General features: G+C 73.6%; 2 protein-coding genes across 2 annotated transcripts; both read right to left on the bottom strand.

Moving 5' to 3' along the window:
* Nucleotides 1-6,702: 6,702 nt before the first annotated feature.
* AURANDRAFT_21790 (hypothetical protein) lies at nt 6,703-8,130 on the bottom strand (the record flags this gene model as incomplete). The annotated part of the gene is made up of 1 exon (XM_009036016.1): nt 6,703-8,130. One exon carries the CDS (start codon nt 8,128-8,130, stop codon nt 6,703-6,705), a length of 1,428 nt encoding a protein of 475 aa, XP_009034264.1.
* Nucleotides 8,131-12,112: 3,982 nt separating this feature from the next.
* AURANDRAFT_5460 (hypothetical protein) lies at nt 12,113-12,919 on the bottom strand (the record flags this gene model as incomplete). Its single annotated transcript, XM_009035900.1, has 1 exon — nt 12,113-12,919. A coding segment is annotated over one exon (807 nt), but the record flags the coding sequence as incomplete, so codon positions are not given.
* Nucleotides 12,920-13,897: the final 978 nt, after the last annotated feature.

Here is a 13,897-nt window from a genome sequence, read left to right as displayed (position 1 = left end):
GCAAGATGAGGGCTTAGATGTTGCCGTGCCGTTGCGGCTGAGCTTGCACTTTAGGCCGCCTTTGAGGGGCGGCTTGACGTACTTACCCAAGCCGGGGGGTCGGCTAAATTCGCGGTGAGTAGTGGGTGATGCCGCCCATCTGGATCTGGCCCGGGTAAAGGGGGTTCGTGGTGTAGTAGCCGGGGCCGTTCTGCACGACGGTTCCCTGGAAGACCTGTCCGGGAGATTGCACGACGGTTCCTTGGAGCACTTGCCCCGGGACGACGCCGGCGACTTGGCCCTGCGCGCCGCCGGCGGCCCAGCCACCGGGCGTCGCCGACGGCTGGCTCGGCGCTTTGGGAGGAAAAGGCGACGGCTGGCGGGTCTTGTTCGCTCTTTTTTCGGCCCGGACCCTTTCGCGATTTTCGCGTGCTTGGCGATCGCTCCGCTGGCTTAAAAAGCAGCAGAAACCCAAGCAGCCAGGAATCAACAGCAGCCAAATATAATGCATGATATAGTGACCCGCTCGGCGGCTCAGCCAGGACGCCTTAGTTTCCTTTTTCACGCATTCGCAGTCCTCGTCGCAGCTCGTGCCGGTGCAAGACATGTCGCACGAACGGTCGCACGTTTCCCCTTGGTTTTTCATAGTAGAGCAATGGCTATCGCAATCAGCGTCGCAAGCTTTATTGCTGTCGCATCCGGCGTCGCAGACCTACGACGACGACGGTCCCGCCGCGAATCTCGCCGCGCGCGCGGGGACGCTGCCGCGCGCGAGCTCCTCGTTGCCGCCGCAGCCGGCCGTCGGCGCCCGCGTCGCCGTCGGCGGCGCCGTCGGCGCCCGCGTCGCGTTCCACCCGGTCCAGGTCGCGAGCGTGGGCATGGACGTCGGCGTCGGCGTCGGGAGCGGCGACGGCGCCGCGGAGTCGTCGAGGCGCCGGCGGCCCCGGGACCCGCAGCCCCCCGTCCGCGGGGCGGCGGCGTCGGCGCGGCCCGCGAGCCACGCGGCGCGCGGATGGAGGCCCGGCGCGTCGGCGGCGAAGAGCGGGACGCCGCGGGGCGAGAGCCCCGCGAGCGCGACGTCGAGCGACGCCGCGAGGCGTTTCCGGAGCGCGTCGATTTCCAGCGCGTCCGCGCCGGAGAAGACGGCCTCGGCCGACAGGCGCGCGACGAGGTCGCCGTAGGTGTCGCGCGCGCCGGGCGACGGCGCCGCGGCGCCCTCGTGGAACGTCGCGTCCCACGCCGGGAACGGCGCGCGCCACGCGAGGGGCTCGCGCCACTGCAGGTCGTCGACGAGCGCCGCCCGCGCGGCGTCGGACGCGCCCGTGGCCGGCGCCGCGTCCAGCGCCTCCAGGAAGACGTCGACCCAGCGGCCGCCGTCACGCTCCGCGGCGACGGCGACGTGCGCGGAGACCGCGCCCCCGGCGGGCGTCCGCGCGGCGTGCGCCACGCCCTTGGGCACGTACAGGGTCTCGCCGGCGGCCACCGTCGCGGCCTCGCAGGACGCGAAGGCGCCGCCGACGGCCAGCTCCTCGCCCTCGAAGGACGTGCAGCCGCGCGTCCGGAGCCGCGCCTCGGCGAGCTCCGCGCGGTCCGCGGCGCTCGCGGCGGGGTCCGGCCCGTGGGGCACGCAGAGCCGCCAGGCCTTGGCCCCCGCGACCTGGACCGCGAACTGGTCTGACACGTCCGTGTGGGCGCCCAGCGCCGCGCCGCCGGGCCCCGAGACGTAGAGGTGGAACGTCGCGGCCAGGCCCAGGGACGCCGCGAGGCTCGTCGACAGTTCGACGACGGCCGCGGCGCCGCGCGGCGGCACCGCGGCGGCCCAGGCCCCGTCGACGAAGAGCTTCTCGAGCTTGACGACGACCGACGCGCCGGCGTCGAGCGCGGCCGCGACGTCGTCCGCGCTCCGCAGCCGCGACCGCAGGGCCTCGTCCTTGGCGCCCTCGGCGTCCCGCACGTCGACGGCCTCCGTCCTCTCGACGAGGGCCGCGAGGTGCTCCGGGGCCGCCAGCGTCGCGAGGTCGCGCCGCAGGTCCCCCGGGGCCCAGGGGCTGCTCCCGTCGAAGAGGGCGTCCCCCGGGGCCCAGGGGCTGCTCCCGTCGAAGAGGGCGCTCCGGCGCAGCCAGGCTGAGAAGAAGTCCGTCTCCCGCGCCACCGGGGCGTCGCGCGCCGCCGCCCCCACCGCGAGGCAGAGGCCTGCCCAAACTCCGAACATGGCGCAGTGATTGGAAGGCAGTTCAAACAAATGGAAGTCAACATGGCCAGAGTATCGACCGCGCTGCTTCACGCTCCAGTCGCCCGACCTCTGCAAGTACCTCTGCGTCGCGATTTGAATAGAGTGCGATCTCGTTTCCTAACGTGTTACAGTTCCGAGTCGCCGTCGCTCTCGTCGCTCTCCGGGCGGAGGTCGTCGAGGCTGTGGAGCCGCTCGAGGTCGCGCGCCCACGGGTTGTCCGCCGCGGGCTCGGCCTTGACGAGCTCGTAGCCGCCGCGCGTTGCCTCGGCGTCCGGCGCGTCGCCGACGACGTCGCCGCTGTCGAGGAGCTGCTCGAAGGCCATGCCCATGCGCACGGCGACGAAGAGGAGCACGAGGGAGACGACGAAGGTCGGCACGTTGCCGTACTGCGGCAGCGACCCGCGCAAATAGTCCGAGTTCTGGACCGCGTTGTTGATGAGGCTCCCCGCGGCCTTGGCGGACCGCGCGCCGACGACGTCGATCCAGGCCTTGGCCTTGAACTTGATGTCCGTCGACGTCGGCAGGTAGAGCATCTCGAGCGCGGGCTCGTTGAGCGAGTACGTCAGCGCCTTCAACAGCGCCGTCATCGCGAAGAGCGACGTCAGCGACGGCGCCGCGTAGGCCACGAGCGTCGCGACGACGCAGAGCAGCGGGAAGACGAGCAGCGTCGCGGGCAGCCCCAGCCGCCGCACGACGTAGGAGAAGCCCAGGAGCGAGAAGAGGAACGACGTCGTGTTGACGACGACGCCGAACTGCCCCATGAGGCGCGCGAACTCCTCCGCGCCGCGCGCGTCCGCGCCGTAGCGCGCGCGGCCGATGATCTTCATCTCGAAGTCCAACACGGTGAGCACGACCTCGTAGAGCGTCGAGATGCCCAACAGGAGCAGCACGTACGAGTGGCGCGCGATGAGCGAGAAGCCGTCGAAGAATAACGCGCACCACGGCTCGCGCCGCCGCTTCCTCCCGGGCGGCGGCGTTTTCGCCGGCGCCGCGTCGTCCACGTCGAAGAGCGACTCGTACCCGTAGACCATGCCGCAGACGGCCCAGCACGTGCAGCCGCCCACGACGTAGAGGAACGAGATGTGGAGCGTCTTCGCCTGCGTCGCGAGCGTCGACCCGAAGATGGCGCCGAGCTGCGCAAAGGCGACGACGAGGCCGTAGGCGCTCTCCGCCGTCGCCGGGTCCATCGTCGCGTTCGTGAAGGCCCAGAAGAGCGCGACCATGAGCGAGCCGTACGACTCGATGGCGAAGTAGCTCAGCCAGCCGATGAGCCGGTTCGGGTCCGGCGTCGTGTTCTCCATGCCGATGCGCCTGTGGGCCAGCGCGCCGCCGATGACGACGAAGACGCAGCCGTAGAAGGCGCCGAGGAGGTAGAAGAGCACGGGCTTGCGGACGCGGTTGATCGCGTTGTTGTACGCCGCGACGACGACGAGCGTGACGAGCACGGAGATGGCCTTGGCCTTGGGCTGGTGCTCGAGGCCCACGGTCGTCGCGAGCACCGTGTCCTTGAGGGAGTCGAGGAGCCAGAAGCCGCCGATGATGCAGCAGAGCAGCGCGCTCAGCCACATGATGCGCGGCAGCTCGTCGAGGGCGATGTCGCCGTAGAGCGTCGTGAAGAGCGCCTGGAGCCGCTTCGGGACCATGGTGTTCGTGTGTGCGAGGGGCCGGAGCGGCCGCGCCGCGCGTCACCAGTGTTTGCGAGGGGCCGGAGCGGCCGCGCCGCGCGTCACCACTTTGCTGGGCATCGCGTCGTCGATCAGCGTCGAGTGCATCAAGCCCGAGATGCCGCATCGGTTGATCACGATGGCGGCCCGATTCGTGCTCGCGGCAGCCCTGCTCGCGGGCACGCTCGCCAGGATCGACTGGAAGGAGCGCCGGGAGTGCTCCAAGGACTTCTTCCGGTCCCACCGGGCGTCGACGCCGGCGCGCGTCGCCGTCGTGCTGCGCGGCGAGTCGTTCCGCAACGTCGGGGGCCAGCACATGCGCGGCACGTGCTGCGCCCTGAGCGTGCGGCACCAGCGCGTCATCTACGAGTCCCACGTGCGCTTCTTCGAGGTGCTCCGGCGCGCGGGCTACGCCGTCGACGCGTTCTCGGCGACGCGGCCGTGCACGAACACGGAAGCGGCGGACCCCGAGGTGTCGAACGCGACGGAGACGCTCCGGTCGTGGTACGGCCCGGTGCTGCGGTCGGCCCGCGAGGACCCGCTGGACCGGCACCCCTTCTCCCAGCTGCGGAACCGCCACGCGGCCGTGGCGCTCGCGCGGGACCACGCGAGACGCAACGGCGTCGACTACGCGTTCGTCCTGGTGCTGCGCTGGGACTACGTCTTCCACGAGGACCACTGGGACGCGTCGTGCGTGCTCGACGGCAACCTCCACGACGCGCGGGGCCTCGTGCCCCACGAGGCCGACGCGGACAAGATCTTGGTGGTCCCCGCGGCGTTCGTGCCGTGCTTCCTCGACGTCATCGTCGAGGAGAACGTGGTCCTCGCGCCGGACCCGCGGGGCGCCAACTACAGCCTCGTGCTCGCGCGGCCGCCGCGCTGCTCCTGGGACGGCTGCCTCGAGTACATGGACGGCTGGGCCGGCGGCGGCCACCGCGGCGGCGCGTGCGAGGGCCACTGGTTCACGAAGCTCGCGTCGACTCGGCACCGGGACCGCGCGCGGCTCCCGCCCGAGGCCGTCGACGACCCGGAAAGGGACGCCGCGGCCCTCGCGGAGTGCCAGCGCGAGGACTTCCTCTTCAAGGACCACTGGCGCCGCTGCCCGCGCGAGCAGCGGAACCGCGACGGCTGCGCGGAGATCTAACGGGGGGGGGGGGGGGCTTTTGACCACCAGTGTGGTTCCTGGCTATCATGCAGGTTATCCGTCTGCTCATCCCGGTTGGCGGCAGCCGGGGGGGCTCACGACTGGGCGCGGCGCCGCCGCCGCGCGGAGCAGACGCGCACGGAGCCCGCGCGGCGGCACGCGGCCTTGCGGACGAGGCCCGCGTTGTCCGCCGGGCAGTAGATGAGGCGGCCGTCGTCGAGCTCGATCTGGTAGGGCGCGAGGAAGCCCGGCGGGTAGTGCCAGCACGGGTCCTGGTAGAGGTGCTTCACGATGGTGCCGCGGCCCCAGGCCTGGTCGCCGCCGAGGAAGCACTCGACGGCGTCGCCGAGGCGGAAGCGGAACCGCTTCACGATGCGCCGATAGTTGGCGCGCGTCGCGAGGCACGCCTCGAAGGTCTCGCGCAGGCGCCCGTGGTCCAGGTCCTTGCCGACGACGCGCACGCGGCACCGCCGCGCCTCGTCGCCCCAGGGCGCGCCGTAGCCGCCCGCGGACGGCCGCCGCGTCGCGCGGTACGCGTAGCGGTCCGGCACGTCCCTGACGGCGACCTCGGCCTCGACGCGGAAGAGGTCCGCCGTCGCGTGGAGCCCGTCGATCCAGCCCTGGAAGAGGCACACGTCGACGTCGGCCTCGACGTCGATCTCCAGGCTCGTGATGACGCCGTCGAGGTACGCGACGGCGGCGACGGCGTCGTCGAGGAAGACCTCCGCGACGACCGACGGGTCCGCCCGGCCCGCGGTCTCGACGATGACGAGGTCCACGTCCTCGCCGCCGCGGTCGCGCTCGCGCGCGAGCTCGGCGAGGACCCGCGCGAGCTGCGCCGTGCAGTCGACGCACGCGCAGTCGAGCTCGACCACGCGGCACCCGCCGCACTTCCGGCGGCCGTAGGTCGACATGTAGTAGCGCAGGCGCTTGCCGACGGCCGTGTGCTTCGCGAGGAAGCCCTCGACGATGACGACGCGGAGCTTGGACTCGTCGTCGGCGAGGGCGGCCATGGCGCTCTCCGAGCTTTGAACGCTTCGGCGCTTCGGCGCGGTTTCGCGGGAACGGAGAGGCGTCTCTTTTTCCCCAGGCCGGCGGGCGGCTTGCAGGTGGCCGACGCGCGGCAACGCGATGTCTCTGTATAAACTCGATAAAGTGAAGCTCGCTGGCGCGCGCCGAGGCGAGATGTTCAACCTGACAAAGTTGCTGCAAAGTCGCGGTGCAACATTGCATCGGCACCCACACACTTCTCTACACCACCGCATGTTTACCGCCGCTTGCGCCTCCCCGCGCGCCGCTTCTTGGGCTCGCGCTTCCGCGTCACGGGCGGCGCGTCGTAGTACGCGTCCGCGACGTCAAGCGAGCACAGGTCCGGGAGGTTGTTCCGGAGCATGAGGTCGAGGTCGCCGTCGTCGACGTCGTCGATGTCGAGGACGACGGACGACGCCTCCGTGGAGCCCGGGTCCGCGAACTTGAGGTCGTAGAATTCGGCGCCGGACCGGTGGAGCCCCTTGCAGAGCTCGAGCGCGTGCGCGAGCGAGACCGGCGCGACGCCGTTCACGGCCACCAACCTTGGCAGCGCCGCGGACAGGTGGGCGTAGCCGTAGTTCGCGTCGGACGTGAGCGTCGACGCCCAGACGACGAGCTCGGACCTGTGTGGAATTCAAATCTTCAACCCGACTTCAATGTGAGCGTATTCGAATAGTTCGACATATGCTCTTCGGCTGTGCTTCGAGAACTCGACGAGAGCAATCGATTCGTCCAAAAATTAGCCAAATCGACTTTGATTTGATCGAGCTAGAGAGGTTTGAAGTTTGGTCAGGACGTCCCAGCTCACTGGTTGATTTGCACACTGGCTCGGACGCGCCGCCGGCGTCGCCGTAGGCCTCGCCGTCGACGCCGCACTCGACGTGGACGTCGTTCTCGTGCGCGACGGCGTCGACGAGCTGCGTCGTGAGCGGCATCAGCACGAGCCCGCCGAGGATCGCGAAGGTCGGCGACGCCGTGCGGGGATGCAAGGGCACGAGGCGCCGCAGCGGGTGGAGCCGCACCGCGGAGCTGACCCGCTCGCCGTCGCGCAACACTTCGACGTCGACGACGTCGCCGTCGCGCTTCGCCGTGAACGCGTGGCTCACGTCGATGCGCTCCGCGCCCCGGAGCGCCACGGTGCCGTCGTCGGCGACCGCGGAGCCCGCGACGCTCAGCAGCACGTCGCCGACGCGCACCGCGCCCTTCGCCGCGGACCCGGCCGCGACGCGCGTGATGAGCACGCCGCCGTCGCCGTCCACGAGGCCCAGCCGCCGCCGCAGCGCCGGGTTCGCCGCGGGCTGCGCCGCGAGGCCCAGCGAGCACACCTCGCCGTCGCCGCCCGCGGCCGCGTCGAGCAGAAAGTTCTCGGCGACGCACGCCGGGATCACGTAGCCGATGTTGTCCGCCTCGCCCGCGAAGCCGCTGAAGGCGACGCCCACGACGTTGCCCTCGCCGTCGAGCGCGGGGCCGCCCGAGTTGCCGCTATTGATCGCCGCGTCGATCTGGACGACGACCAATTTCTCGCCGCGGCCGCTCCCGTAGGCCATCGCGTCCAGGCGGCTCACGACGCCCCGCGTCACGCAGACGTTGTCGCCGCCCATGGGGTAGCCGACGACCGTGACGTCGCTGAAGAGGCGGGGGAGGTCGGACGCGAAGGGCAGCGGCGCCGCGAGCGTCGTCTCCCAAAACGCGTCGTCGTCGACCTGGAGCAGCGCCAGGTCCCGCTCCGGCGACGCGTAGGCCACGGAGCACTTGAACTTGCGCGCGCTGCCGTGGGGGCGCACGCGCACGTCGCGCGCGTGGCGCACGACGTGCTCGTTCGTGAGGATCCGCGGACCGCCCGCCGCGTCCGTGACGACGAAGCCGCTGCCCGTGACGTCCTCCTCGGCGTACTGGCTCCAGGGCTGCAGGTAGTCCGGCTCCACGCACGTCGCGAAGATCATGCAGATGGACGACAGCGTCCCGGAGACCACCTCGGCGGCGCCCTCGGCGGCGCGCAGCCGTGGTGCCGGCGTGGGTGGGCGCCGGACGCCGTTTTTGGGGCCGATTCTTGCAAACCGTGTGTTAAAGGTTGATTGCATGAAGCCGTCGGCTACGGCCAGCAGCCAGACGATGCGCGCGGCGCGCCTAGAGAGGCCGCGCATCGCTGCTTGCAGTGGCTGAGAAGTGCAACGAGTTCAACATTGCAGTCGCTCGAGGAGCTCGGCATCGACCTCGGCGTCGCGTTAGCTCCGCGCCGTCGTGGAAAGGACGATGGACGACGACTACGACCCCTTCGAGGCGGCGGCCTACGACCCCTTCGAGGCCGCGGAGGAGGGCGACGCCCAGTCCGCGGCGCCGGCGCCCCCGCCGGAGGCCGCCCCCGCGGAGGAGGCCGCGCCGGCCATCGACGCGGCGTCCATCGCCGCGTCGCTCGCCGCCGAGATGGGCACGCTCAAGGCGGCGCTCCAGGACAAGCAGGCCGTCGCCCTCGAGGCCGCGCGCGAGCTCGCCGAGGCCGCGCGGCTGAGGCGCGCGGAGGACGACCGGCTGCGCGCGATCCGCGACGACGCGCGCGCGGCGGCCGTCGCCGCGAACGCGGCCGAGATCGCGCTCGCCGACGCCGAGGCGGCGCGGATCCTGGGCACGACGGAGCTCACGCTCAACGGCGTGCGGCGCTGCCTGGCGAACGCCGTCCTCGCGTACCTCGCGGCGCCGCCGCCCAGGGGCGACGCCGCGTGGACCGTGGCGGCCTTGAAGAGCCGCGTCGGCGCGTCGCCCGGGGACGTGCGGCGGCGCCTCGACGCGCACCCGAAGCGCCTCCCCGCCGTCGAGGAGCTGTTGGACGTCTATTTCCGCGTGATGAACGACCCCAAGGCCTGGCGCGGCGAGACGCGGCGGCTGCACGGCGCGCGGCGCCGCGCGATGGAGAAGGGCCAGTTCACGGAGCTCTCCGGCGGCCTCTCCTTCAACGAGTTCCTCCGGGGCGACGCGGCCTTCGACGTCGACGGCGCGTCGCCGAACGCCGCCGTGACGGCCGCGCCGCCGCGGCGGCAGCCGCAGCGGCGCGCGTGGTCCCGGTCCCGGTCCGCGGATCGGCGCCGGAGCCCCTCGGACCGGCGGCGGAGCGCGTCGCCCGCGCGGCGCCGGTCCCGGAGCCCCTCGGACCGGCGGCGGAGCGCGTCGCCCGCGCGGCGCCGGTCCCGGAGCCCCTCGGACCGGCGGCGGAGCGCGTCGCCCGCGCGGCGCCGGTCGCGGAGCCCCTCGGACCGGCGGCGGCGGTCGCGGAGCGCGTCGCCCGCGCAGCGGCGCCGGTCGCGGAGCGCGTCGCGGCGGCGGTCGCGGAGCGCGTCGCGGCGGCGGTCGCGGAGCGCGTCGTCGCGGCGATCGCCGAGCTCGCCGCGGCGGCGGTCCCGGAGCCCGTCGGACCGGCGCCGGAGCCCGTCGGACGCGGCGGCGGTCCCGGAGCCCGTCGGACCGGCGGCGGTCCCGGAGCCCGTCGGACCGGCGGCGGCGGTCGGCGAGCTCGTCGCCGTCGCCCCGGCGCCGGAGCCCGCGGTCGCAGCGGCCGCGGTCGTCGTCGTCGTCGTCGCGGCGGTCGCCGCGGCCGTCGCGGTCGCCGCGGCCGGCCAAGGGCCACAACTTCGGCCGCGCGCCCGCGCCCGCGCCCGCGCCGCGAGCGCCGCCGCCAGCGCCCGCGCCCGCGCCGCGAGCGCCGCCGCCCGCGCCCGCGCCCGCGCCGGCGCCGCGCATGGGCCGCGAGGCCGCGGCGCTCGCGGCGCTCTCGGACGCGGAGCTGCGGACCGCGGCGACGCGGCCGCGCGTCATCGAGTGCGCGCTCCTCGAGCTGCTCGCGACGCCCGCGCCGGACGGCGCGGCGGCCTGGACGCTGAGCGGCGCCAACGCGATCCTCGGCGTGAGCCAGCGGACTCTGCTCGAGCACCACGCGCAGCACGGCGACAAGTGGCCGTCCTTGGGAACGTTGGCGCGCTGCCACGGCGGCGCGCGGAGCCGGTTCAGCGACATCTCCGGCGGCTCGTCCTTCGCGTCCTTCGCGCGCGATCTCGACGGCGTCGCCGTCGACGGCAAGTGGAGCGACGCCGTGATTCGGCCCGACGTTAGCGACCGCCGTTTATGCTTGGCGCGCGCGGGCGCCGACGCGCCCCCTTTTGCAGGTTCTCGCCGCGGGCGACGCCGTCTCCTTCAAGCTCCCGGACCGCTCCGTCCAGGTCGGCACCATCTCCCGCGTCCACAAGGACGGCACCTACACCGTCCGCGCGTCCGGCGACGGCGCGTGCTACCCCAACTGGCCCCGCAAGAGCCTGAAGCGCGCGGCGCCCGCGTCGCGGTCGCGGTCGCCGCGGCCCGCGGACCGCGCCGCGCCGGCGGCGCGCGCGCCCGACCGCCGCGATGACCGCCGCGACGGCCGCCGCGACGAGCCCGCGAAAGCTCCGCCGCCCAGGGCCGCGCCGCCCAAGGCCGCCCCGGCGCCCGCGCCGCCCAAGGCCGCCCCGGCGCCCGCGCCGCCGAAAGCCGCCCCGGCGCCCGCGCCGCCGAAAGCCGCCCCGGCGCCCGCGGCTCCGGCGCCCGCGCCGTCGGCGCGGGCGCCCGCGCCCGCGCCCCGGGCCGCGCCCGCGCGAGCGCCCGCGCCCGCGGCGCCCCGGGCCGCGCCCGCGCCCGCGCCCGCGGCGGCCTCCGGGCGGTGCCGCGGCACCGTCGTCTTTTTGGACCGGCGCAAGGGCCACGGCTTCATCAAGCCCGCGGACGGCTCCAGCGACGTCTTCGTCCACGTGAGCGACCTCGACGCGAACGTCGCCGACGGCGACGACGTCGAGTTCGGCCGGCGGACCTTCAAGGGCCGGCCCAAGGCCGTCGCCGTCTCCCGGCTCGCGCCGGCGCAGCGGCGCCGGCCCGAGGGCGCCGCGCCGCGCGACGGCGACCGCCGCCCGCCGCCGCCGCGCGACGGCGACCGCCGCCCGCCGTCGCCGCGACCGCCGCCGCCGAGGCGCTCCGAAGCGCCGCCGCCGAAGCGCGCCGACGCGCCGCCGCCGAAGCGCTCCGACGCGCCGCCGCCGAAGCGCTCCGACGCGCCGCCGCCGAGGCCATATCGACAGATCCACTCGCAGAAGGAGCCGCCGCCGCCGAAGCGCTCCGACGCGCCGCCGCCGAAGCGGACGGAGGCCCTGGCGGCGAAGCGCGGGCCGCCGCCGCCGTCGAAGCGCGCGCCGCCGCCGAAGAAGCACGTGCCCGTGTCGCCGAAGAAGGGCGCCGCGAAGAAGGGCGCCGCCATCTCCGTCGACGTCACCGCGGACCGGCCGCCGGCGAAGCCGTCGGCGAAGCCGCCGGCGAACGCGACCGCCAAGGGCAAGAAGCGCAAGCCCGCGCGCGACCAGGTCACCGTCGACTTCGACGTCGCCGACTTCGCCACCGTCATGGCGAAGAAGAAGCGTAAGGGTTAGCTAGAGCCGCCAGTCGCCGCGCTCCACCGCCGCGCGCGCGGCCGCGTCGAAGGGCGCGTAGGTGCCGTTGCCCGCGTCGCGTACGTAGAGCGCGCCCTCCGCGGCGCCGTCGAGGGCGTCGGCCGCGAGCTTGCGCGTGACGTACTTGTGCGTCGCCGTCGTGGGCAGCGCGTCCCGTCGGCGGAGGAAGCCCGGCAGCGCCGCGGGCGGCAGGCCCGCCGTTTCGAGCGCGGAGAAGAGCCGCGCGGGCCAGTCGCGCGGCGCGTCGGCCCGTAGCACGACCGCGGCGCAGCCGCAGCGGCCGAGGTGCAGGCACTTGCCCGGCACCTTGACGCCGTAGACGGCGCACTCCGCGACGACGTCCGGCGCGGCCTTGAGCACCGCGGCCGCGACCTCGCACGTCGAGCAGGTCTCGCCCTTCCAGCGGAACCTGGGCAGCAAAAGGGTGATTCAACGTCGCTTCAACGTGAGTGTTCCGCGCGCGCGCGTTCCAAAAACAGCATCCACGCTTCGAGACCGTTCCGAGAGATGATCGCTCGTCCAAAAATCAGCCGAAACGAGCGGAAAACGGCCTTGATATGAGCCTTTGAAGTTGGGAATTTCGCTCTCTTGTCCTGCCCTTCCAGCGGAACGTCTCGCCCGCGCGGTCCGCGAAGTAGAGGAAGCCCAGGCGGTCGAAGGACACGAGGTCGCCGGAGCGGAAGTAGACGTCGCCGCGCCGCTTGACGTGCTCCGCGAGCTTGCGGGACGTCGCGGCCGCGTCCGCGTAGCCGTCGAAGCGCCGGCTCGGGTCGCGCGCGTCGACGCGCCCGAGCAGCTCGCCGACCTCGCCGGGCTCGCAGAACTCGCAGAGACCGTCGGCGTCGCGCCGCAGCACGGGCGCCGCCGCCGCCTCCTCGTCGCCGACCTCCGCGAGCCGCGCGACGAAGACGGGGTAGACGGGCATGAGCGCGCGCGGCATGATGCCGACCGCGCCGACGCGGCCCAGGTTGTTGAAGAGGTTCACGTTGCCCTCCGTCGACCCGTAGAACTCGATGACGCGCTCGATGTGGAGCACGCGCTCGAAGTCGCGCCAGGTGCCGTCGCGCGGCATGCCGTTGCCGAACGCGAAGCGCAGCGCCACCGCGTCGGACCGCGGCGACGCCTCGCCCGCGGCGTCGACGACGAACCGCGCGAGCTCGCCGACGTAGAGGCAGCCCGCGGCGCCGCAGCGCGCGCAGTCCGACGCGAAGAGGCGCGCCGAGAACTTGCGCCGCACGACGAGCGCCGCGCGCGCGCGCACGCAGCCCCAGAGGCCGAGCAGCCCCGCGGTAGCGTGGAACAGCGGCAGCGGGCTGTACAAGCGGTCGCCCGGCGCGAGGCGGCAGAGCGACGCGCAGACCGTGCCGCCGGACCAGGCGCGGCCGTGCGTGATCCGCGCCGCCTTCGGGAGCCCCGTCGTGCCCGACGTGTAGATGTAGGCCAGCACGTCGTCCCAGCCGGGCTCGCCCGGCGCCGCCGCCGCTTCTTTCGCGGTCCACCGGCGCCAGAGGCGCCGCGCCCAGGGCTCCGGCGGCGGCGCGTCGTCGCCTTCGTCGAGGAGCGGCGCGTCGTCGAGGCGGTCCAGGCCCTCGCCGCTCCGGGGCCGCCGCGCCGTCAGCGGCGCGGCGGCCGCGCCGGCCTCCGGCGTCGTCGCGTTCACCGCGGGCCCACCAATACCATCAACCGCAAACGCGCGGCCGCCGCCGCCCAGCGCGGCCGCGGCGACGTCCAGGAGGTCCGCGTCGGCGACGCAGAGCGTCGCGCGCGCGGCGCCCAGCGCGCCGCCGAGCGCGTGCGCGAGCGCGTCGCCGCGCAACGTGCAGTTGACGAGCGCCGCGGCGCGGCCCGCCTTGGCGACGCCGAGCCAGGCGACGAGGAACGCGCAGGAGTTGCCCATGAGCAGGGCCACGGCGCCGGCGCCGCCGGGCTCCGTTCGCTTTATCCACTCCGCGAACTCGTCGCTGAGCGCGTCGACTTCCGCGTACGTGAGCCGCGCGGGGCTCGCGCGGTCCTCCGCGCGCGCGATGGCCACGGCCCGCGGCGCCTCGGCGACGGCGCGCCGCCACTCGACGAGCACGTTCCACTTCGTCGCGCCGGCGCGGCTCACGCGCCGGCCGTGGAGCTTGACGCGCGCGAGCAGCAGCAGCAGGTCGAAAATGCGCCGCAGCTCGAGCGTCGCCAGCGCCCAGCACAGGTCCAGGACCGCGAGGCAGACGCGCACGGGGAGCGGGTAGGACTGCAGGCGGGCCATTGTCTCACGATGCGACGCTAGCTAGGATGAAGGGCTAGCTGTCCATGCCCCCTGGAAGGCGCTCGCCGATTGGCTGAGGCGAAAGTGAGGTCGATGAGCCGAGTTCAAATCCCCTGCTCCTCATCATCCACGTCGAAG

The sequence above is a fragment of the Aureococcus anophagefferens genome (assembly GCF_000186865.1).
Source record: "Aureococcus anophagefferens unplaced genomic scaffold AURANscaffold_4, whole genome shotgun sequence".
NCBI classification, from domain to species: domain Eukaryota; class Pelagophyceae; order Pelagomonadales; family Pelagomonadaceae; genus Aureococcus; species Aureococcus anophagefferens.
This window is presented reverse-complemented; position numbering and strand designations above follow the sequence as displayed.